The sequence below is a fragment of the Hypanus sabinus genome, chromosome 3 (genome assembly GCF_030144855.1).
Source record: "Hypanus sabinus isolate sHypSab1 chromosome 3, sHypSab1.hap1, whole genome shotgun sequence".
NCBI classification, from domain to species: domain Eukaryota; kingdom Metazoa; phylum Chordata; class Chondrichthyes; order Myliobatiformes; family Dasyatidae; genus Hypanus; species Hypanus sabinus.
Window position 1 is genome coordinate 178,812,509 of NC_082708.1, and position 25,412 is coordinate 178,837,920.

General features: G+C 40.2%; 1 protein-coding gene across 5 annotated transcripts in view; it reads right to left on the reverse strand.

Moving 5' to 3' along the window:
• The window catches only part of atrn (attractin), a 398,356-nt gene that overhangs the window by 226,202 nt on the left and 146,742 nt on the right, over positions 1 to 25,412 (reverse strand). For all 5 annotated transcript variants that reach the window (XM_059965719.1, XM_059965723.1, XM_059965720.1 and 2 more), the window contains exons 6-10: positions 22,172 to 22,334; positions 18,054 to 18,144; positions 15,952 to 16,195; positions 13,115 to 13,298; positions 11,863 to 12,017 (exon numbers count right to left, since the gene is read on the reverse strand). In XM_059965719.1, the coding sequence (XP_059821702.1) occupies positions 11,863 to 12,017; positions 13,115 to 13,298; positions 15,952 to 16,195; positions 18,054 to 18,144; positions 22,172 to 22,334 (837 nt within the window). The remainder of the gene's footprint in view (positions 1 to 11,862; positions 12,018 to 13,114; positions 13,299 to 15,951; positions 16,196 to 18,053; positions 18,145 to 22,171; positions 22,335 to 25,412) is intronic.

The window sequence follows — 25,412 nt, forward strand, 5'->3', positions numbered from 1 at the left end:
TCTCCCATTTCATCATGGTTCATCCATTTCCCTCTCAGCCTCAATTTCCTGCCTTCTCCTCAAATCACTTCATGCCCAGACTAATTAAGAATCTATCAACCTCTGCCTTAAATATACATAAAGATTTGGCTTCCACAGCCACCTGCAGTAATGAATTCCACAGATTCACCACTCTCTGGCTAAAGAAATTCCTCTCATTTCTATTTTAAAAGGGTGCCTTTCTATTCAAAGGCTAGAGCCTATGGCCCTAGACTCTCCCAGCATAGGAAACATTCCTTCCACATTCACTTAATGGAGGCCTTTCACTATTTGATAGATAGGTGTCAATGAGGTCACCCCCTCCTTCTGAATTCCAATGAGCACAGGACCAGAGCCATCAAACACTCCTCATATGTAAAGCCTTTCAATCCCAGAATCATTTTTGTGAGCCTCCTTTAAGCCCTCTTCAACATCAGCACATCCTTTCTTAGATAAGGGCTAAAAACTGCTCACAATACTCCAAATGAGACCTTATTAAGCCTCAACTTATATCCTTGCTTTTATATTCCAGCAATCTCAAAATGAATGCTAATATCGCATTTGCCATCCTCATCACCAACTCAACCTGCAAATTAACCTTCAGGGAATCCTGCATGAGGACTCCCAAGTCCCACTCCTCCTCAGATTTTTGAATATTCTCTCCATTTAGAAAATAGTCTAACCTTTTACTTATTCTACCAAAGTACATGACCCTTACAGTTCCCAACACTGTATTCCATCGGCCTCTTTGCCCATTCTCCTAATCTGTCTCTCCTGTAGTCTCTCTGCTTCCTCAACATTCCTTGCCCCTTCACCTATCTTCATATTGTTTGCAAACTTGGCAACAAAGTCATCAATTCCGTCAACCAAATCATTGACATATAACGTAAAAAGGAACAAACCCAACACAGACCCCTATGGAACACCACTAGTCACGAGCAGCCAACAATAAAAGGCTCCCTTTATGCCCACTCTTTGCCTCCTGCTAATCAGACACAGTTTTATCCATGTTAGAATCTTTCCCATTATACCAAGGACTCTTAAGTTGTTAAGCAATTTCGTGTGGCACCTTGTCCAAGGGCTTCTGAAAATCCAAGTACACAACATTCACTGAGCTTTCTTTGTCTACATTGCTTGTTCTTCAAATAATTCCAACAGATTTCTCAAGCAAGATTTTCCCTGAAAGAAGTCATGCTGACTGCAATCTATTTTATCATGTGGCCCCAAGTACCCTGAAACAACATCTTTATTTCTTCAGCAGTTTGATCGGGGCACGACTGCGCAAGCACATGGGCGTCAGCCAGTTAGAACAGCGAGAAGAGTTTAAAAGGAGACAGCTTTATAAGGCCTTGGTGGGCAGGATTAAGGAAAACCCCAAGGCATTCTACAAGTATGTGAACAGCAAGAGGATAAGACGTGAGAGAATAGGACCAATCAAGTGTGACAGTGGAGAAGTGTGTATGGAACCGGAGGAGACAGCAAAGGTATTTAATGAATGCTTTGTTTCAGTATTCACTATGGAAAAGGATCTTGGCAATTGTAGGGATGACTTACAGCAGACTGAAAAGCTTGAGCATGCAGATATTAAGAAAGAGGATGTGCTGGAGCTTTGAGAAAGCATCGTTGGATAAGTCATCGGAACCAGACGAGATGTGCCCCAGGCTACTGTGGAAGGCGAGCGAGGAGATTGCTGAGCTTCTGGCAATGATCTTTACATTATCAATGGGGACGGGGGAGGTTCTGGAGGATTGGAGGGTTGCAGATGTTGTTCCCTTATTCAAGATGGAAGTAGAGATAACCCAGGAAATTATAGACCAGTGAGTCTTACTTCAGTGGTTGGTAAGTTGATGGAGAAGATCCTGAGAGGCAGGATTTATGAACATTTGGAGAGGCATAATATGATTAGGAATAGTCAGCATGGCTTTGTCAAAGGCAGGTCGTGCCTTCTGAGCCTGATTGAATTTTTTGAGGATGTGACTAAACACATTGATGAAGGTAGAGCCGTAGATGTAGTGTATATGGATTTCAGCAAGGCATTTGATAAGGTACCCCATGGAAGGCTTATTGAGAAAGTAAGGAGGCATGGGATACAAGGAAACATTGCTTTGTGGATCTAGAACTGGCTTGCACACAGAAGGCAAAGAGTGGTTGTAGACAGGTCATATTCGGAATGGTCAGTCCCCAGTGGAGTGCCTCAGGGGTCTGCTCTGGGACCCCAACTCTTTGTGAATTTTTATAAATGACCTGGATGAGGAAGTGGAGGGAAGGGTTAGTCAATTTGCTGATGATACAAAGGTTGGGGGTGTTATGGATAGTGTGGAGGGCTGTCAGAGGTTATAGTGGGACATTGATAGGATGTAAAACTGGGCTGAGAAGTGGCAGATGAAGTTCAACCCAGATAAGTGTGAGGTGGTTCATTTTGGTAGGTAAAATATGATGGCAGAATATAGTATTAATGGTAACGTTTTTGGTAGTGTGGAGGATCAGAGGGATCTTGGAGTCCGAGTCCATAGGACACTCAAAGCTGCTGCACAGGTTGACTTTGTGGTTAAGAAAGCAAATGCTGCATTGGCCTTCATCAATCATGGGATTGAGTTTAGGAGCCGAGAGGTAATGTTGCAGCTATATAGGACCCTGGTCAGATCCCACTTGGGAGTATTGTGCTCAGCTTTGGTCGCAACACCACAGGAAGGATGTTGAAACCATAGGAAGAGTGCAGAGGATATTTACAAGGATGTTGCCTGGATTGGAGAGCATGCCTTATGAGAATAGGTTGAGTGAACTCGGTTTTTTCTTCTTGGAGTGACGGAAGATAAGAGCTGACCTGATAGAGGTGTATAAGATGGTACGAGGCATTGATCTTGTGGATAGTCAGAGGCTTTTTCCTCGGGCTGAAATGTCTAGCATGAGATGGCACAGTTTTAAGATGCTTGGAAGCAGGTACAGAGGTGATGTCCGGGTTAAGTTTTTTTTACACAGAGAGTGGTAGGTGTGTGGAATGGGCTGCTAGTGACGGTGGTAGAGGCACATACAATAGGGTCTTTTAAGAGACTCCTGGATAGATACATGGAGCTTAGAAAAATAGAAGGCTATGGGTAACCCCAGGTAATTTCTAAGGTAAGGACATGTTCGGCACAGCTTTGTGGGCCAAAGAGCCTGTATTGTGCTGTGGGTTTTCTATGATTCTACGTCCTTAACAATCAACTCCAATATCTTGCCAACAACTGAGGTCAGAATAACTGAACTATAGTTTCCTTTCTTCTGCCTCTCTCCCTTCTTGGAGGGTGGTGAGATATTTGCAATTTTCCACTCCTCTGGAACAAGCCAGAATCCATTGATTCATGAAAGATGATTACTGATGCCTCTATGATCTCTTTCAGAACATTGGGGTGTACACCATCTGGTCCAGGTGACTTAACTACCTTCAGATCTTTCAGTTTCTCAAGAACCTTCGCTCCAGTAATGGGAACTGCACGCAGTTCTGCCCTCAGCACTCCCAAACTTCTGGCATACCTCTAATGTCTTCCACTGTTTATTTGCCATTTCCTTGTCCCCCATTACTTTCTCCCCACTATCATTTTCCAGTGGTCCAATATCTACTCTCACTTCTCCTTTACATTTCATATATCTGAAGTAACTTTTGATGTCCTCCTTATTATTGGCTAACTTACCTTTGTTTTCAAACTTTACCCTCTTTGTGGCTTTTTATTTGATTTCTGTTGGTTCTTAAAAGCTTCCCAATCCTATAACTTCCCACTAAGTTTTGTTCTAGTCCCCTCTTTGGCTTTTAAGTTGGGTTTGACTTCTCGTTAGCCACATTTGCATCATCCTGTCTTTGGGATGTTTCAATCCTGCGCGTTCCGAATTGCTCCCAGAAATTCTAGCCATTTCTGCTCTGCCATCATCCCTGCCAGTATTCACTTCCAATCTACTTTGGCCATCTCCTCTCTCATGCCACTGAATTTCCCTTTACTTCACTGTTATACTGACACATCTCACTTTAGCTTCCCCTTTGCAAACTGCAGAATCAATCGTATTTTATCAACGGCCCAAGGGTTCCTTTATCTTAAGCTCTCTAATCAATTCTGGTTCATTGGACAAAACATAATCCAGAATAGCTGATCCCCCTAGTGGGCACAACCATGAGCTACTCTAAAAAGCCAGCTGATAGGCATTCTACAAAATCCCCCTCATGTTCCAGCACCAACCTGATTTTCCCAATCTACCTGCAAATTGCCCTTTCGACATGTATTTTCTATTTCCCATTGTACTTTGTAGACCACATCCTCACTATTGTTCAGGGGTCTCTATACAAGTCCCATCAGGATCTTTTTACCCTTACAGTTTCTTAGCTCTACACACAATGATTCTACACTTTCCAATCGCATGTCAGTTCTTCCTGATAATTTGATTTCATTTTCTACCTACAGAGCTATCCACCCCCTCTCACTAGCTGCCATTATTTTAAATACAATGTGTACCTTTGGACATTAAGCTCCCAGTAATGCTCATGACATTATGTATGCCAATGTGCTTTAAGTTCATCTACCTTATTCTGTATTCTGTGTGCATTCAAATATAACACCTTCAGTCCTGTATTCATCACTCTTTTCAATTTGGTCCCCCTATCACTGTTGACCTATCATCAGCCTCTCCTTGCTGGCAGTCTCACTACACAATGCCTCTGTTTGTAAACAAACTACTCCATGCTCAGCACTGTCACTCTGGTTCTCATGCCCCTGCCAAATTAGTTTAAACCTGCCCAAACAGGTCTAGTAAAGCTGCCTGCAAGGATCTCACATAGCTAACATTAATCAAACTAGAATATTGGCTTGTATGATCCAGTGAAATAAATTCTTAAAATAAGTGGGGTTACCAATATCCGAAAATGAAGCAGTGGATAAACAAGAAACTGAATGTTACTATCAGATAAGAATCATGTTCATTTGCACAATGATTTTCTATCCTTTATTTTAACACTCAACATTCCACAGGGAGATTTACCACTTAGTGAGATGCCAAAGAATCAGGAGAGGATTTTAAAAAATGCATTATTACATTAATGACTGAGTTATTTTGTTAATTAGATTATCAATTAACACTAATTGAATTAAAATATTTTTAAAAGACTTGCCACCAATCGTCTCCAATGTTATAACTAGCACAACAGTACACTAATTCATACAGTAAGGCAAAACAAACTTAAAAACACAAGCACAGTTACCAAGTAATGACTTCAACCCCCTGATAATTTACAACAAAGTTAAATAATGCTTTAGAAGAAGGAAGGTGTCATGAATCATAGCATTCTCACTTCACTTTCACATTAACACAGTAAATTGTTGGCATATACAATTACAAAACAAATGAAACAAACTTAAAACATGGTTGGAAAAAATGAAATTTCTAAATTAGATAAATTAAAATAACACATTTACAGACCAATACTCCCATTATGCTTTACTAGTAATTTATTTCTGGTTTGTATTTATACATTCTAGATTACATTTCTTGGTGTCAAGCTGTCAGGAAAAGCATGTACATAAAATAAACTGCTCAATTTTTAAATAACTATGTTTAAGGACTTTAATCGATGAAGAATTTCCAAATATCTCCAATTTTTGTCTTCATCCACCAAATCAATTCTTTAAGGTTCATTTTCCTTAAATTCCTCCATGGAATTGCCACAACATCCATACGACCACTTGCAATGTCACACACTTTCCTTCCCAGGCACTGAGATTGTAGTCAATCCCTTAATGCCTTCAGATGTCAAAGTCCAATTCTGGAAATTCCACTCTGAACCCTCAACTTGCCCTTTTATCATCTAAAATCATCCACCCCTCTAATTATCCATGAATTTGAATCCATATAGCAGAAGGATAAGGGAGTAAAAGTCCATAGCTCCCTGAAAATGGCTACACAGATTGATAGGGTGGCGAAGAAGGCATATAGCATGCTTGCCTTTATTACATGAGACAGTGAGTTTAAAAGTCAGTGAGTTATGCTACAGATTTATAAAACTCTAGTTAGACCACATCTGGAGTATTGCATACAGTTCTAGTCACCCCATTATAAGAAGAATGCTGAGGCTTTGAAGAGGGTGCAGAAGAGGTTTACCAGGATGTTGCCTGGATCAGAAGATGTACTACGAGAGGTTGGACAAACTTAGTTTGTTTTATCCAGAGCAGCAGTGGCTGAGGGAGACCTGATAGAGGTTAATAAGATTCTGAGAGGCATAGAGAGAGTAGACCAGGGGTTCCCAATCTGGATTCCGCAAACTCCTTGCTTAATGATATTGGACAACGGCATAAAAAAAATTTGGAAACTCTGGAGTAGACAGACAATACCTTTTTCCATGGGTTCAAATGTCTCATACCAAAGGACATGAATTTAAGGTAGAGGGGTAATTTCAAAGGAGATGTGAGGAGGCAGAAATATCAGAGATCTTTAAAGAGACATTTGGATAGGCACAAAAATGTGAGGAAAATGGAAGGATATGGACATGGTGTTCAACACAACATTGCGAGCCAAAGGGCCTCTTCCTGTACTCTGCTGTTCCATGTTCTATGTTCTAATACACATGATTTTTGTTTTATCGCATGAAGTGCTTTTAAGTTTAAAATGGTGATATACTGCATATGCTGAAAAAACTTCAGCCTCTAAATTAAATCTGCCAGCCTTGTACTATAATGATAATGACATTTCAAAAAGTGACTTGGTGCTTTGGAATATTTTCAAGACCTGAAAGACACTATATAAATTGAAACATTTTCTTTATATTCCACGCTTAGCATCATCTGTTTTAAAGTCATACTAAAATTGTTGGTCCAATGGACCGAAACAAACATACAAAAGATCTGCACAAGAGACTGAAGCAAAATGGAGAACATCTGGGCTTTAGTGAAGGGGAATACAATATATTTAAATGCCAATGCTGCCCTCTCCTGGACAATTCAAATACACATAAATGGCTCTCTTTAGGTCACAGCAAAGTCAGGGCATTAATTAAACTACACCTTTCTGCTTAATTGAGCAGAAACCATTTCTGATTGAATGCTAGAGGGCTAATAGTCAAATACTCAAAATGCAATTAAGCAATCTTAACAAATTTATTACCAATTATGAAAGGGAAGAGAGTAAAGTGGTACATCAGAATAAAATAAGATTAATTTCTATGAATTTTACATTTCAACAAAATCTCTTTCACACTAACCAAGAATTATTATGGGACAGTGTTGGAATACAAGTTATCTCGGAAGTATGGAGACTGCTGGAACCTGGAGCAACAAGCAATCTGCTGGAGGGAAGTCACTTCCCCACCCTCCCCACAGTAACTTGCAGTCTCAGATTTTGCCACAACACAGAGGATCTGAGTTCAAGAATGAAGAGACAATAATGAGATGGCACTTGACTGATCACCTTAAAATCCTCACTGAACTTCTGGCAAGATCAAAACATTGTTTACCCTCAAAATACAGTTTCTCATCCACCCCTCTCCCCAGTTAACAAGAAGCTCAACTAAACAGTTTCACCAACTCGACCACAACATATTCAGAAGATCTCATCTCATCTCTTGCGTTGCTTCACATCCTTGCCCACATTAGCTCCAGGCAGGACAAATGCAACTCATTCATGCCAGTGTCCCATAATTTATCCCATGACTTAGAGCTCAGTCCACTTGTTATGTCGAAAGAACTTTGAGCTTCTGCTCAATGTTGACATCCCCCTGAGCACGTTCTGGATTTTGAATTCACATTATGGGCATTCAAATAATTCATGGCCTCACTACACCTCTCTGATATCTCATACAGTTCTTTGAGATCTACATCTTCCTCTACATCAGGCATTTAGTGTATTTGGTCTTTATTGCTCCACAATAGCTAGAGTGCCCTCAGCTGCCAAAGCCCAAAGATCTGGAATCTGCTTTCATCTCTACCTCTTGATTCATCCATTAAGACTGTTCTTGAAACACAACAATTTAATCAGAGTCATCAAGTATGGAATAACGCCTTTCAGCCCAACACTGTCCATGCCATCTGTGTTAACCAGCATTTAGCTTGTCAACCTCCAAATCTATTCTATCCATGTACTTACCTAGCTGGCTTCTGAATTTATCTGAAGTGAATGCCACAACCACCACTTCGGGCATCTCATTCCAAATAAGCAACATCCTTCATATGAAGCTGACCCTGATATCCCTTTTAAACCTCTCAGCCCTGATTTGAAATCTATACCCTCCCTTTTCAATCTCCCACCTCTGAGCTTAAGACTATGCCCTCCTGTTCTCCTCCCATCCTAGGAAAAACAAGATTCAATTTTGCTCTACCTATGACCTTCATGACCTTATATACCTCTAACATGTCAACCTGCTGCACTGAAATTGATCAAGCTTTTCCTTGTTGTCCAGTGTTAGTGTCAAATTTTATTTGATCATACCGCCTTTGCCTTTGGAAGTTTTATAGGGACTATATAAATACAAATTGAAGCTGCTGTTTCAGACATTGAATGATCTGCAGATCTACAGCATTTTCTACTTTTGTAAATTACACAATGAATCATTGCTTTGACTCAAAATATAAAGCGGATCTATTGCAAGAATGGATTCTATTTACTGGGGCTATTACAAACTGCCTGTACTGTGCTTCTTCATTTCAAGGAAAGATATAACTTGATAACAGTTTCTCAGATGAAAACATCATAAAGTACTTCATACATTTTTAAGCATTTTTCCCACATGTGATTACACTTGTGGAACATTTTTACAGATGAATAAAATAAATAATGTAATCAAAACAATTCAATTCCAAAGACATACAGGTTAATAAGCTAATTGGTCACATGGGTGTATCTAGGGGGTGAAGGCTCATTGAGCTGAAATGGCTGTTACTCTGCTGTATCTCTAAATAACTAAATACAACTCAGATTGTATAGACCGACAACAACTGTGAAATCGTGTACACTCCCTGGCCACTTTATTAGGTACATTGTACACCTGCTCATTAATACAAATATCTAATTAGCCAATCGTGTGGCAAAACTCAATGCAAAAAAGCACGTGGACATGGTCAAGACGTTCAGTTGTTGTTCAGACCAAACATCAGAATGGGGAAAAAATGCGATCAAAATGACTTTGACTATGGAATGATTGTTGCTGCTAGACAAGGTGTTTGAGTATCTCAGAAACTGCTGATCTCCTGGGATTTTCACACATTACTGAAAGTTCAAGAAATCCATGTTCATGTTGTCATGTTGGACGGAATACAAGTTGTTGTTCCTCCAACCTACAGTCACGACGGCATCCACGGCCTCCTCGACTGTCGCGATGAGCCACTTCCCATTCTGATATGGCTATTCATGGCCTCCTCTACTGTCATGACAAGGCCACGCTCAGGTTAGAGGAACACCACCTTATATTCCATCTGGGTGGTCTCCAACCTGATGGCATGAACATAGATTTTTTTTCTAACTTCCAGTAATGGTTCCTCCCTCCCTCCTTCTCCATTCCTCACCCCCTTTTCCCTCTCTCAACTTATCTCCTTGCCTGCCCATTGCCTCCCTCTGGTGCTCCACCCGCCTTTTCATTCCTCCATAGCTTTCAGTCCTCTCCTATCAGACTCCTCCTTCTCCAACACTACCTCTTCCACCAACAACTTCTCAGCTCTTTACCTCCCACTCCTGGTTTCACCTATCACCTTGTGCTTCTCCTTCCCCACCTTTTAACTCTGCTCCTCATCTTTCTTTCTCTAGTCCTGCCAAAGGGTCACGGCCTGAAATGTCGACTGTACTCTTTTCCATAGATGCTACCTGGTCTACTGAGTTCTTGCAGCATTTTGTGTATGTAACACTACCTCCTTTTTTAATATTATTTATGTTTTAGCACTATTTTTAATTTAACTCTTTAATATACGTTAACATATTTACTGTAATTGATTTACTTTTTTTCCTATATTATGCATTGCAATGTACTGCTGCCGCTGAATTAACAAATTTCACAAAATATGCTGGTGATGTTAAACCTGAATCTGGTTCTGATTCTGAAATGACCACATTTTGCCACAGTGGGGTACAGAACCGTGAAGTGGATGGGCAACAGCGGCAAGAACTATGAATATATTCTACAGGAGGTACCTAATAAAGTGGCCACAACAGTGTATTACTGAAGAGGGAACACATGCCCAAGACTTTCAGCAGCGCTCATGATCTATCATCATATTCACCAGTCACAAAGGTTGCAATCCCTGACAGTTAACCACACCTTTAGTAATTCACCAAGATGTCATCAAACCTATGCAGTGCAGCTTGAACCCTTACACTTTTGAAATAGAAGCAAGCAACCAAACTCTTGCCAAACAATGTAGGACACATGAGGAGCCAAGACAGTTCATGCTTCCAATTCCATGTACAAATAACTCTCAATTCCCTTTAAGACCTGATCTCCCCATTGACATGGCGTATGCTGCCCATGAAAATAGAAGGTAGGTGAAAAAACACCAACATATATGTTTGAGGCGTGAGGTTTAAAGTTGCAGAAACAAAAACTGAATACATGAAAAATTGTGCTGTATAGTTTTCATTTTAGCTCAAATATTCGTAACAGACCCTTTGGGTACTTTTGCACACTTCGATTTCTATTGTTCTCCTCTTGCCCTGAGCTTGGTCTGAACCACAAACAATATCAAGCAATAGTCAACTATGGTTGCCAATCAATAAGGAAACATTTCCTCTAATCTCACTTTAATGCAAGGCTCCAAGTGATTAAACTGAAGTACACATTTAGAATAAATAAATTTCTCAAATGTTGTCCTTAGGATGTAATATTAAAACCAAACTCCATTTTCCTCAAATGGTCCAGGGTCAAGGAAGCAGTAGCTGTGCTGGTTCAATGAAAAGTAGCACAAAGGTAAAGGACATATTCTCATGACTTTCTAGGGCAGGAATTAGCAACTCCTGGATTTAAGGATAAATTAGTAAAAGACATTCAAATTGCAAAAATTGCTGAGTTAGTTCTAATACTTAGCATGAAATCAATACACAAATGCTTCTCATTATTTGATTGATCCAATGTTATCCAAGTTCCAAAATGTCTGAACATGCAAAAAGTTTGATAATTATATTTCTAAACAATTTTTAACATTTAACTCCACAATTGGCAAGTGAATTAACAGCTTAAACATAAAAAAAATGATATTATTGAACCTTCTATTATTCACTGCATGGAAAACCTGATGACTTTACAGCTTAGGAAGAAGAGAATTCAAGCATTTCACTGTTTAGTGAAATCAGCACCCACAATGGAGAGACAAATATTTTGAATAGGTAAAACTAACCAGACACAATGGTACATTTTGTAAAGGAAATGGGATGATCAGTTCACAAAGCAGAACTAAGGTTTGATCCTAAATGTACTTTGTCAGCTAGTTTCAGACAGGTCTCACCAGCACAGGGGAAATGATAAACACAAGTAGGCAATGCACATAGTAAAACCATCTTTAGTTTCTTCACCCAAGAACTTTTTATCCTTTCCAGAAAATTTTGTGGCATGAGAAAGTAAACAAGAAATTCTTTGATAGGTAATGGGTGATAGAAAAATGGAGGACTCGGTAGTAAGATTAGTTTGATGTTAGAGTAGGTTAAAAGGTAGGCACAACATCATTGGCCAAATGGTGCTATAATGTTCTATATTCTAAGAAACTGGAGCACACATGAAGAATACAATAGGAAACATAGTCCAATGAGTTTTTTGCAACTCCAAGATAGCCCATCTCCATATGTACATGTTTTACAAAGGGTGTTCTTGCATCAATGTCCCGCATAATATGAAACAAGTTAATGGCAACTTACCCAAATCATAAGCCATGAAGTCTGAGGAGAAGCACTTAGCCCCATGGCTCATTGAAGTGTCATTGTGAGTGTTACCACCAAATACTAACATCGTCCCACTTATAATAATGGCCGTATGAAGATAACGGAAGAAGCCTCTGTCCTTCAAAATTACCCTTTAAAAATATAGAAAAACATTTTATTTACTCAATTTTTTTAAAATCTTAAATAAGACCATAAGACATCAGAGTACAATTAGGCTATTTGGCCCATCGAATCTGCTCCACCATTCCGTCATGATTTATTATTCTTCTCAACCCCATTTTCCTGCCTTCTCCATGTAATCTTTGATACCCTTACTAATCAAGAACTGCTCAACTGCTTTAAATATACCCAATGACAGATTCACCACTCACTGGCTAAAGAAATTCCTCTTGATCTCTGTCCTAATGGAACTTACTTCTATTCTGAGACCGTACCCTTTAGTCCTAAATTCCCCCACTATTGGAAACACCCTCTCCGAGTCCACTCTATCTAGACTTTTCAATATCAGATTGGTTTCAATGAGATTCAAACTTATAACGTGCAAAAATGCAAATATTTCTGAAGAGTAAACAAACATTGATGTTTCTGGGAGCTTCTTTCTCAAATGAATGTACCACTGAACACTGGAACATCCTCTGGAAGTTCCTAAAATTAATCAAACACTTGTTTTCCACCTGCACTCCAAAAAGGGAACAGTTCCTTCAAAATTGCTCACTGCTCCTGCTTACATATCACCCCACGAAGACCACAATAGCTCCCTTATCACATTCACATGACAACTGAGGATAGGAGTAAATTCAGTCGTTAAATAAACCCGAATTCGAAATTTGAAGAAAACTATCAGCCAATTCATTGGCTTATTCCTATCCTGTGCTTTTAGTCCCCCTTTTCTCAAGCTACAATTCATTTTTCAGTTGCTGCAGCTGTTTCATTAACTGCTGCATGTCATTATCTATTTAAGTATAAAATGTTTACACATTATAAATTGCTGCTGACTGGGTTAGAATAAAACTAATATAATTTGCCCCTCTTATATGTCATTTTTCTACCCATTTATCAAGCCATAAAGTGTGCTCAGTTTTTTTTACATGACTTTAAATGCAAAATTGTTTGCCTTCAGGAGAAAAATGTAATAATATTGGATGTAAAATAAATGTTCTTCAGTCAAAATCAGGGGTAAAAATATTAATTTTGTCTACAATGTAAAAAATTCCTGGAAAACACCTACCAACTGCATTTATCCACATCATACTTGTACAGGTCATCCCTGAGGCCATATTTATTTGCACTGACAGCTTTATATCCTCCATGTATGTAAATAGCTCGTGTCTTATAGTCATAAACACTGCTGTGACCATAGCCTCCTTGAACCAAGGCCCCGTTTGTTTGCAGTATACTCCATGTATTTTTACCTATTCAAAAGAAAGGAATCAGTTTTACAAGTTAGTTCATTTGCATCTCTTCTACTTAAAGCTGCAACAAGATGAAGTCTATAAGATATCAGAGAATTAGGCCATTTGGCCCATCGAGTCTGCTCTGCCATTTCATCACGGCTGATCCATTTTCCCTCTCAGCCGCAATGCCTTCTCCCTTTATCCCTTCACACCCTGAGTAATGAAGAATCTATCAACTCCTGCTTTAAATATACCTAAAGACTTGGTCACCACAGCTAACTGTGGCAACAGATTTCACAGAAGCACTCTCTGGTTAAAGAAATTTCTCCTTACCTCCATTCTAAAAGTGTGCCAGTCTATTCTGAGGCTATGTCCTCTGGTCTTAGACCCTCTTACCATAAGAAACATCCTCTCACGAAATGCCCTTTCTCCTGCCTTCTCACAGACCCATGAAAATTGTATAAATGTCAAATGTTTCACATTCACAAATGGAATCACGCTCACAGACCAGCTCAATACAAATTAGTTACACAAAATTTCATCAGTGATGGCTAGGGAAACATAGTAATTTCAAATGAACAAGGTGTTGGTAAGAACTGTACCAATTTAGCACTTGGTGTACATCGAAAGACCAAGGATGTCAGTGTTCAGTTGCTGGCTTTAGACAATTCAAGGGATCAGAGAGCACAGCAGCAAGCCAATTTTTTCAGCCATGAGTTTCTTCATGGGGTACCTATCCTCACATTCACTCTCTGCAGGCTTCAGAAAAGACTGATTCAATAACGACTCGAGACACAGTATTCCTCAATTTTACACAGAAAGTTAAAAAAAATTCACTCTAAGTGAGGCAGTCACAATCTAGCTGAATCTGACTCTGAGCAAATAACTGCAGCTGAACATGGGAATACAAAGGAATAATGGTCAAACAGCCTAGCAGCATGTCTAATCATACCACACAAGAATCATGGCTTCAGTCTGCTGTTCCTCCTGATACCTATTATCTATAAATTGGCTCCAAGTCCAATTGGGTGGAGCCAAACCAGCCAAGGTTAAGTCTGCACACCACTGTTGTCTTTTCTAAATGGTTACCAAAACCAAATGGCACTATTAACATTCACATTACAGCTGTTCAAGTAACGGAAATTATTCTGGCGGAAGTCAGAAATCAGGTACCTAAGAACCCCACATAGTTCCTGTACTGCAGTGACCAGTACTGCACACCATACTCCAAATATAGCCCAACTGAAGTTTTATATGGCTACTCAAAGAGTGCAGCATGAGCAGAATTCTCTTGCACAGAAAGTTGTTGAGACCTGCTCATGGAATTATTACAAAAGAGACTGATAGATTTCTAGATATTTAAAAAAAAATCAACAAATCAATGGCCTCTTCTGAATCAAAATCAGAGGTAGGTTTACCATGACTGATGCATGTTGTTAGCAATGTTTTGCAACAGCACTACAATGCAAAACATTAACAATATTCAAATTACAAGATGTAGTATTATATATTGCAAAAAGAGAGCACAGAAATAATGAAGTAGAGTTCATGGGTTGGTTCAATGTCCATTCAAAAATCCGATGGTGAAGGAAAGGTAGAACCTGTTACTAAAACGTTGAATGTGTGTCTTCATTCTCCTGTACCTCCTCCTTGGCAGTAACACTGAGAAGAGGTCATGTCCTGCCTGGGTGATGGGAATCCTTAACGATAGATGCCACCTTTCTAAAGCATTGCCAATTGAAGATGTCCTTGATGCTGGGGAGGCTAGTGCCTGTGATGAAGCCAGCTTAGTCCACAACCATCTGCAGCTTTTTCAGAACTGTGCAGTGGCCCCTCAACATCAGATGGTGATGCAACCAGTCAGAATGCTCCCCATGGTACATCTGTTGAAAATTTCTAGGGTCTTTGGCGATACATGAAATCTCTCCAAACACCTAATGAAATATAACCACTGACTTCCCTTCTGAGTAATTATATTAATACGTTGGACACAGGATAGATTGTTTAGTTGTTTATAGACAGAAAATGGAACTGCCCTTCCAGCCCAGCAAGCCGCACAACACTGCCACCCATCTAATTAACCCCGGCAAATCACTGGACAAGTTACAATGGCCTATTATTCTACTAACTAGTGCATCTCTGGAATGTGGGAGGAAACCAGAGCACCCAAAGGAAACCCACACATTCACAAGGAGAACTGAACTCTGAACTCAAATGTCCAGAATTGTAATAGCTATGTTAACCGCTACACTGCTGTGCATAAAGATCTTCTTCATCTTTATGAGATCAACTGTAAGTTGGTAGGGATATCCTACCATTTATGCTAGAGAAGCAAAGTTTAAGTGGCATTCTGCTAAACTGGAAAACTAGATCATCAATCTTACAATATTTATACTCCTTCCCAACAAATGCAAAACAGTTATTATCAAACATAAATTGCTGTATAAAATCTCATAGTAATTGGTATTCATGAATCTGAGTTCATCTGCATTGATGATTACCTCTGCCAGATGAAACATTCTGCTGTATTTAGCCAACAGAAGATGACAATAGCAGAAATACAATTTCTTTCAAATACACACTCTGCTCATTAGTTACAAAGATTATGGATAGGATCATTCAAAGCTACCTGAACGAGAATAAAAACTATTCCCTTCTTACCAATACTCACCAAGATTATATGCTTGTATCTTGCTGACATATCCATACAGTGGACAGTAGCCGAAGATGACCAACATCACAACACTACCATCTTTCAACATTACTATATGTGCAGAGTGGCCCACCACTGCATATTGCTGCTTTGCCTTTGGACTCAGTTGCACCCATGACTGATTGTGAATGTGAAACACCCACAGCTGGTTCGTGATATTTCCTGTTGAATCAATTTTACCTCCATACATGTAAATTTTATCCTAAAAATTCAAAATTGAAGATGACAATTGGTTATGTTTATGCACATACATTTAAAATAGTCATACTCATAAAAGTTAATGCAATGCAGTTTGGTAATAAAACATAGGACTTTCTGTTCTTTAGAATGAAACCACGTTGACTGCATCATGCGAATAAAATACCAAAGAAAATCAGTAAAACAGCAGTAAAAATAATATTTCTACATTACCTTCTAGGAATAGGAGGGCTTAGCAAACCATTCTGAATAGACAAGCAAGAATCACAGATGCCTTGGTCATCCTCTACACATTCAGGTGTTTTGGAGGATTAGGCTGCCCTACAGGACCTGCATTTGTCCAGAGATTACACATAAAAAGGCAGAGTGCAAACATGTCTCTGACTCTCACTGGAATTCAGAAAGGTGAGGGAGAATCTCATTGAAACCTTTTAAAAGTTTAAAGGCCTAGACAGAGTAGATGTGGAAAGGATGTTTCCCATGGTGAGAGAGTCTAGAACAAGAGGGCACAGCTTCAGGATAGAGGGGCGCCTTTCAATACAGTGATGCAGAGAAATTTCTTTAGCCAAAGGGTGGTAAATTTGTTCCACATGCAGCTGTGGAGGCCAGGTTGTTGGGTGTATTTAAGGCAGAGATTGATAAGGTTCTTGACTGGGCATGACATCAAAGGTTACGGGAAGAAGGCTGGGAACTGGGGTTGAGGAGGAGAAAAAAATGATCAGCCGTGACTGAATGGCAGAGCAGACTCAATGGGCCTAATAGCCTAATTCTGCTCCTAAATCTTATGGACACCTCTTCTGCATTCCCAAGACAGGCCGGATGCAACAAAAGCAACACACACAAAATGTTGGAGGAACTCAGCAGGTCAAGCAACACCTATGGAAATGAACAAAAAGGTCCTGCCTGATGTAGGGCCTCAGCCCTAAACATTGGCTGTAGATTTATTTCCATAGATGCTGTCTGACCTGCTGAGCTCCTCCAGCATGTTATGTATGTTGCTCCAGATTTCTAGCATCTGCAGAATCTCTCATGATTCTGAATGTAGTCAAGTCCCCTTACTTTCAAAGAAAGAGGTGCAGGCAGAACATAAAAAGGAGGCTGAAGATGATTTTTATTAAGTCATGATGGGGATAGGGTAGATATTCAGTCTTTTTGTGAGGGTAGGAGCATCTAAACTCAAGGCCATCAGTTTAAAGTGAGAGGAGACAGATTTAATGGGGGAATGAGGGACAAGTTTTTCCACATTGAGGATGATGTAAATACAGAACAAACTGCCAGAAGTGGTAGAGGTGAGTGCAATTACAATGTTTAAAAAAACAAGTTTAGGGATACGAAAGGTTTAAAGTGATGTGGGCCAGCTCAAATCAGCACATTGATCTGTATGGGCAAGTTTGACTGAAGGGCCTGTTTCCATGCTGTATAACTCAAAGAAAATAAAACCCAGGTAGTTGAGGCACCAGACAGCACTTCATGCAAACAGGGTAGGAACTGAGAGAAGGTAGGAGCCCTCAGCCTCACCACTCCCAATCTTGCAAAAGATGGAGTGAGCAACCCTCTGCATCACAGAATGAGGCACATGAGCACTTCCCTCTCCTCCTCAGAAAGGAAGCAAAATGTAAATTAAACCCCTTGTCCTTCTCAAAAACAATGCCTTCTCAAACTCGTTGTTGACCCAAACAATCTTTGCATGCACACCAAATAGGCAGCAAATGAATCAAAAAAGCTCCTCTCCCCATCCATTCAGACAATACACAAGCAAACCCTGTAGGCAAGTTAAATGCAGCATCAAAAGAATTACCAGAGCCAAACTATGTAGCTAAAAGAAAACTCTGCATCAGTGCTCAGGGGTTAAAAAGCATTACCTTATACAAAGCCACAGAGTGCCCATATCGCCCAATGACTCGGTCTGCTGATTTCTTCAATTTATGCCATTTGAGTTCTCTTAAATCATACCTATGGACAACAAAAAACCAAGTGTTGTTCAGGCAGGCATTGCCACCACTAAAAGCCCTAACTGATTTTCTTATACAATAGATAGCACATTCTTAAAGATCTGGAACAATAAAAGGAGACAGGAATAAGAACATACGTTTTCAAGATACAACTGTTTGGGAGTTCAATGTGAAACAACATCACTTGTTTACATAACGCAAATCAAGGCACAATTATTAGAATTCCTGCAGGTCCAGCAGGGGACACCCAATTAAGGTCTCACACTCCGTCAGAGTCTGGAAAAGGTTTAATTGGACAAAGCAAAAAACTATGTTGATCAGGCAAGCTCAACACATGTGAATGAAGCAGGAATTTTAGCACGTCTGTGTAGCAAATGCTGTCTGTACCCCTGTACCAGGCTTTAGATGTTTCAGAAAGGACAGGGAGGGAGGAAAAAGAGGTGGAGGCGAGGCATTGCTGATTAGCGGTAGAGTCACAGCTACGGAAAAGGAGGAAGTCATGGAGGGATTCTCCACTGACTCTCTGTGGATGGAAGTTAGAAACAGGAAGGGTTCAATAACTCTACTGGATGTTTTTTTTAATAGACCACCCAATAGTAACAGGGCAGATAGGGAGACAGATTCTGGAACAGCACAGTAATAACAGGGTTGTCGTGATAGGAGATTTTAATTTCCCCAATATTGACTGGCATCTCCCTACAGCGAGGGGTTTAGATGGAGTGGAGTATATTAGATGTGTTCAGGAAGGTTTCCTGACACAGTACGTACTCCTACAAGAGGAGAGACTGTACTCGATCTGGTACTGGGAAATGAACCTGGTCAGGTGTCAGGTCTGTCAGTAGGAGAGCATTTTGGAGATACTGATCATAATTCTAACTCCCTTACCACAGCATTGGAGAGGGATAGGAACAGACAATTAGGAAAGCGTTTAATTAGAGTAAGGGGAAATATGATGCTATCAGGCAGGAACTTAGAAGCATAAATTGGGAACAGATGTTCTCAGGGAAATGTACAGCAGAAATGTGGCAAATGTTCAGGGGATATTTGTGTGGCATTCTGCACAGGTACTTTCAATGAGACAGGGAACGAATGGTAGGGTACAGGAACCATGGTGTACAAAGGCAGTTGAAAATCTAGTCAAGAAAAAAACCTTACGAAGGGTTCAAAAAACTAGCTAATGACAGATCTAGAAAATTACAAGGCTAGCAGGAAGGAACTTAAGAATGAAATTAGGAGAGCCAGAAGAGGCCAGGAGAAGACCTTGGCGAACAGGACCAGTATGTGAGATCAAGAGGATAAGACATGAAAGAATAGGACAAATCAAGTGTGACAGTAGAAAAGTGTGAATGAAACCCAAGGAGGTAGCAGATGTATTTAATGAATACTTTGCTTCAGTATTCACTATGGAAAAGGACCTTGGGATCGCAAGGATGACTTACAGCGGACTGAAAAGCTTGAGCATATAGACATTAAAAAAGAGGCTGTGCTGGAGCTTTTGTAAAACATCAAGTTGGAAAAATCACCGGGACCAGGCGAGATACACCCCAGGCTACTGTGGGAAGCAAGGGAGGAGATTGCTGAGCCTCTGGCAATGATCTTTGCATCATCAATGGGGAAGGAAGAGATTCCATAGGATTAGAGGGTTGAAGACGTTGTTCCCTTATTCAAGAAGGGAGTAGAGATAGCCCCAGAAATTATAGACCAGTGAGATTTACTTCAATGGTTGGTAAGTTGACGAAGTAGAACCTGAGAGGCATGATTTAATGAACAGTTGGAGAGGCATAATATGATTAGGAATAGTCAAGCAAGGTTTTGTCAAATTTTCTGAGGATGTGACTAAACACATTAATGAAGGTAGAGCAGTAGATGGATTTCAGCAAGGCATATGATAAGGCAGCCCATGCAGGGCTAATTGAGAAAGTAAGGAGGCATGGGATCCAAGGGGACATTGCTTTGTGGATCCAGAACTGGCTTGCCCTCAGAAGGCAAAGAGTGGTTGTAGGTGGGTCATAATCTGCATGGAGGTTGGTGACCAGTGGTGTGCCTCAGGGATCTGTTCTGGGATCCCCTCTCTTCGTGATTTTTATCAGTGACCTGGATGAGGAAGTGGAGGGATGGGTTAGTAACTTCGCTGATGACACAAAGGTTGGGGGTGTTGTGGATAGTGTAAACAGCTGTCAGAGGTTACTGCGGGACACTGATAGGATGCAAAACTGGGCTGAGAAGTGGCAGGTGGAGTTCAACCCAGATAAGTGTGAGGTGGTTCATTTTGGTAGATCAAATATGATAGCAGAATATAGTATTAATGGCATGACTCCTGGCAGTCTGGAAGAGCAGAGGGATCCTAGGGTCAGTCCATAGGACACTTAAAGCTGCTGCGCAGGTTGACTCTCTGGTTAAGAAGGCATACGGTGTATTGGCCTTCATCAATTGTGGGATTGAGTTCAAGAGCCAAGAGGTAATGTTACAGCTATATAGGACCCTGGTCAGAACCCACTTGGAGTACTGTGCTCAGTTCTGGTTGCCTCACTACAGAAGGAATGTGGAAACTATAGAAAGGGTGCAGAGGAGATTTACAATGATGTTGCCTGGATGTTGCCTGGGGAGCATGCCTATGAGAATAGGTTAAGGGAACTTGGCATTTTCTCCTTGGAGCGATGGAGGATGAGAGGTGACCTGATAGAGGTGTATAAGATGATGGGAGGCACTTATTATGTGGATAGTCAGAGGCTTTTTCCCAAGGCTGAAATGGCTAACACGAGAGGACACAGTTTTAAGGTGGTTGGAAGCAGGTACAGAAGAGATGTCAGTGGTGATTATTTATTTATTTATTTTTAAAGAACGCAGAGCGAGGTGTGTGTGTGACGGTGACGATGGTGGAGGTGCAGACAATTAATTGGGTCTTTTAAGAGGCTCCTGGATAAGTACATGAAGCTTAGAAAAACAGAGGGCTATGAGTAACCGGAGGTAATTTCTTAATTAAGTACATGTTTGGCACAGCATAGTGGGCCGAAGGGCCTGTATTGTGCTGTAGGCTTTCTATGTCTATGTTTAGATATCCCTTGTATATTCCAAGTATCACTTAAAAGATACAAGTCAATACATTAACTAAATCAGCAAATGTTATTACTGTTATATCAAACAATCTGCTGGAGGAACTCGCCGTGTCCTCCAGCAAATTGTTAGCTGCTCCAGATTCCAGCATCTTTGTGTGTCTGGAGGATACAGCATTACCAACAAACCATTTAAAACTAGAAAGCAATGCCATCTCAAGAATGGTATTTAGGAACGGTATCTGGGAGGAAACAGGCCAGTTTGTGTTGAGTAACTGTTTCACTATTTAAACATCAGTGATTCCCCAGGTTTATGTTAACCCAATCATTCCAAGATTCTTCCACTCATTCAGGAAAGCTATCATTTGCACTCTGCTCTGGAAGATATTCCCCTTTGTAAAGAAAAGAAATAGCATTGATGGAGCTAAAAAAAAAATAAATTATCTTCATTTTGTTTTATGCTTTTTTAATTATTTGCATTTTAACATTTAAATTTTACTTCAATTTTAATAGTCTTTAAATATCTCTGAGATACTTCAAACCTATTAAATTACTGTCTGAAGTACTTTCAACCTGGAGCGTTGATTGGTCAAGATACACAAGGTATGGAGGACAGCAGGCGGGAAAACCGCATCAGAGATTTCAGGCCTATTATTTTCCTCAGAAGATGGCTACTGAAATAACCTAGAGCCACATTGGTTCCTGTAATATAAAACACACAAATCTATTCTGCAAAAAAAAATATACGGGCAAGAGAATAGTGCAGGACTAATAGTTGTAGCAAAGTTTTGTAGGTGTGACTAACTTTCAGTAGAACAGTATAATATTCAGAATAACATTGAAGGAATTGAATTTAGTGGACACATCTTCAGTAAAACAATGACAGGAAGAACAAAGACAGAATTAATTTTAGCAGTTTAACTTCATATCAATGAAGCAATTTATCCCAGCTAAGCATGGATTTGCTCTACTTACGCTGCAACCATCTGGTACTCCGAGTAATTGAACACATAACCTCCAATAACCCACATGACATTGTCACTAACAACAGCCTTGTGGGAGGCGCGGGCAAGCATCGGAACGTCATATTCTTCCCTTTCCCAAAATGACGCATTAGCTGTAAGTGAGCAGTCAGGGCCTGAAAGAAATTAAATATGTACACAAATTACATAACTGAATCAAACTTAGATTACACATATCCACATTATTAGAAATACACACAAACAGCTGGAGGAATTCAGCAGGTCAGGCAGTATTGGTAAATAAATAAACAGTTCAAGTTTCAGGCTGAAATACTTCAAAACTGGAAAGGAAGGGGGAAGATGACAGACTGACACTACATTAGTGTTAAAAATTAAGAAATAGTTTATGGATCGATAAAGAACAAAGCACTGCCAGCAGTAACATGTTACAAAACCTCTATATACACTGCTGGCAAAAGTCACAATAACCACCATCAAAAAACCAACAGTTTTGTAAACAATATACAGAAGACATATTTGTAATTTATTTCCACCCATTACTGTTTCACTATTTATTGGCAATCAAGGAGAGCTTTAAATATAGTCAGAGTAAAACTCATGTAGCCATTAAACTCATTGTGGTGATAGAGGAAAACATACTGAACTCACTGAAACTAACACCAAATTTCAGTGATTATTTTGGCAGCTGTGGACATTCCACCTCCAGCCAATGTCAAACAGGCTTTGGATGAATTGAGTGATGCAATCAACAGGCATGAAAAAGCACATCCTGATGCCTTCTCCATCATTTTGGGGGGTCTTTAACTAGGCCAGCTTGATAAAGTCACTAAATAATTATCAACAAATCACTTGTAGTACCAGAGGAACCGACATACTGCACCACTGTTACACTGCCATCAAGAGTGCTTGCTATGCTATGCCACAACCACTCTTTGGAAAGTCTGATCACCTGGCTTTTCTTCTATTCCCTGAGTATACTCAGAGACTGAAGACTGCAGCACCAGTAATGAGGACCAAGAAGATACAGACAAGGGAAGCACAGGAGTGCTTACAGGACTGATTTGAATTGATGTACTGGACTGGGTTGTATTCAGAGATTCACCTTCAAGTCTGGATGAGTATGCCACAGTCGTCACCGACTTCATTAAGACCTGTGTGGATGAGTGTGTGCCTACGAAGCTTACTGTACATTCCCAAACCAAAAGCCATGAATGAACCAGGAGGTATGTCATCTTCTGAGGGCTAGATCTGTGGCATTTAAGTCTGGCAACACAGGTCTGCACAAGAAAACCAGGTATGACTTGCAGAGGGCTATTCAAAGAGCCAACCAGCAATTTCGAGAGAGGTTGGAGACAATGTCGGATGCACATCAACTCCGGCAGGGTTTGTAGGTCATTACATCCGACCCAACATCATGAATGACAGTAAAGCTTCATTTCCAGACAAGCTTTTTATGCACGCTTTGAAAGGGAGAATAAAACTACAGCTATACGGATCCCTGTAGCATCCAGCGACCCTGTGATCTCTACCACGGTGGCCCTCCTCTTGTCTTTGAGGAGGGTGAAATCTCACAAGATTGGAGTTCCTGGTAATGCTCTAAAAACCTGCGTCAATCTACCTGCAAGGGTATTGAAAGACATTTTCAATCTCTCATTGCTAGGGTTTGAAGTCCTACCTGCTTCAAAAGGGCAACAATTATACCAGTGCACAAGAAGAGCAGTGAAAGCCGCCTTAACGACTATTGCCGGTAGAACTCACATCAAATGCTTTGAGAGGTTGGTCGAGACTAGGTTCAACTCCCATCTCAGTAAGGACATGGACCCACTGTATTGCCTATTGCCACAATAGGTCTACAGCAGACACGATCTCAATGGTTCTTCATGTGGTCTTGGAACATCTGAGCAATACAAAATTCCTATGTCAGGAAGCGGCCTATTGACCGCATGTAGTTATGTAGCTCAGTGTTTAACACCGCCATTCCTATAGTCCTGATTGAAAAGCTGCAGAACCTGGGCCTCTCTACCTCCCTCTTCAACTGGATCCTCAACCTTCTAACCAGAAGACCACAATCTGTGTGGATTGGAAATAACATCTCCACCTCACTGACAAATTAACACTGGCACACCTCAGGGATGAGTGCGCAAGCCACTGCTCTACTCTCTCTATATCCATGACTGTACGGCTAGGCATAGCTCAAATTTCAACTATAAATTTGCTGATGAAACAACCAGTGTTGGCAGAATCTCAGATGGTAACATAAGGTATACAGGAGCGAGATATACCATATAGTTGAGTGATGTCATAACAACCACCTTGTACTCACCTTGTAAGACTAAAGAGCTGACTGTGGACTTCAGAAACATCAAGACAGGGAATACAACCCAATCCTCATAGAAGAATCAGAGGTGGAGAGAGTATGCAATTTCAAGTTTCTGCCTGCTGTTATCTCTGAAGACCAAACCTGGTTGTTACATATTGATGCAGCTATAAAGGCAGGGCAGCAGCTATATTCTATTAGGAGTTTGGGGATATTTGGTTTGACACCTAAAACACTCAAAAAGTTCTGGAGATGTACTGTGGAAAGCATTCTCACTGGCTGCATCTCTTTCTAGTATGGGAAAGGGGGGCTACTGCACAGGATCAAACCAAGTTGTAGAAAGTTGTAAATTTAGTCAGTTCCATTATGGGTTCTAGCCTCTGCAGCATTCAAGACACCTTCAAGGAGTGGTGCCTCAGGAAGATGGAAGCCATCATTAAGAACCTCCACCACCCAGGACATTCCCTCTTCTCATTGTACTGTCAGGGAGGAGGTACAGAACGCCGAAGGCACACTATCAGTGATCCAGGAATACTTATTTCTGTTTTTGCATTACTTATTTTAACTATATTATATATATAGTTAATTCAATTCTTATAGTAATTCAGTTCTTTTTTTCTATATTTATCATGTATTGCAATACATTGCTGCCACAAGGTTAACAAATTTCATGATATATGCCAATGATATTAAACCTGATTCTAGTTAAAGGGTCAGTGCAACATCGTGGGCTGAAAGGCCTGTACTGGGTTATACTGTTCTACATTGTATAATCAGGGACTGAAAATTTTTATTTGTGAATCACATGCTCCTGTTTTCACAGTAGAACTCAAAAAAAGGAAAACTGTAAAACATGAAAAACTAAAAATTCAAAACTGAAATGTCAGCAATTCAAAAGTATTTATTTCCCTTTGCT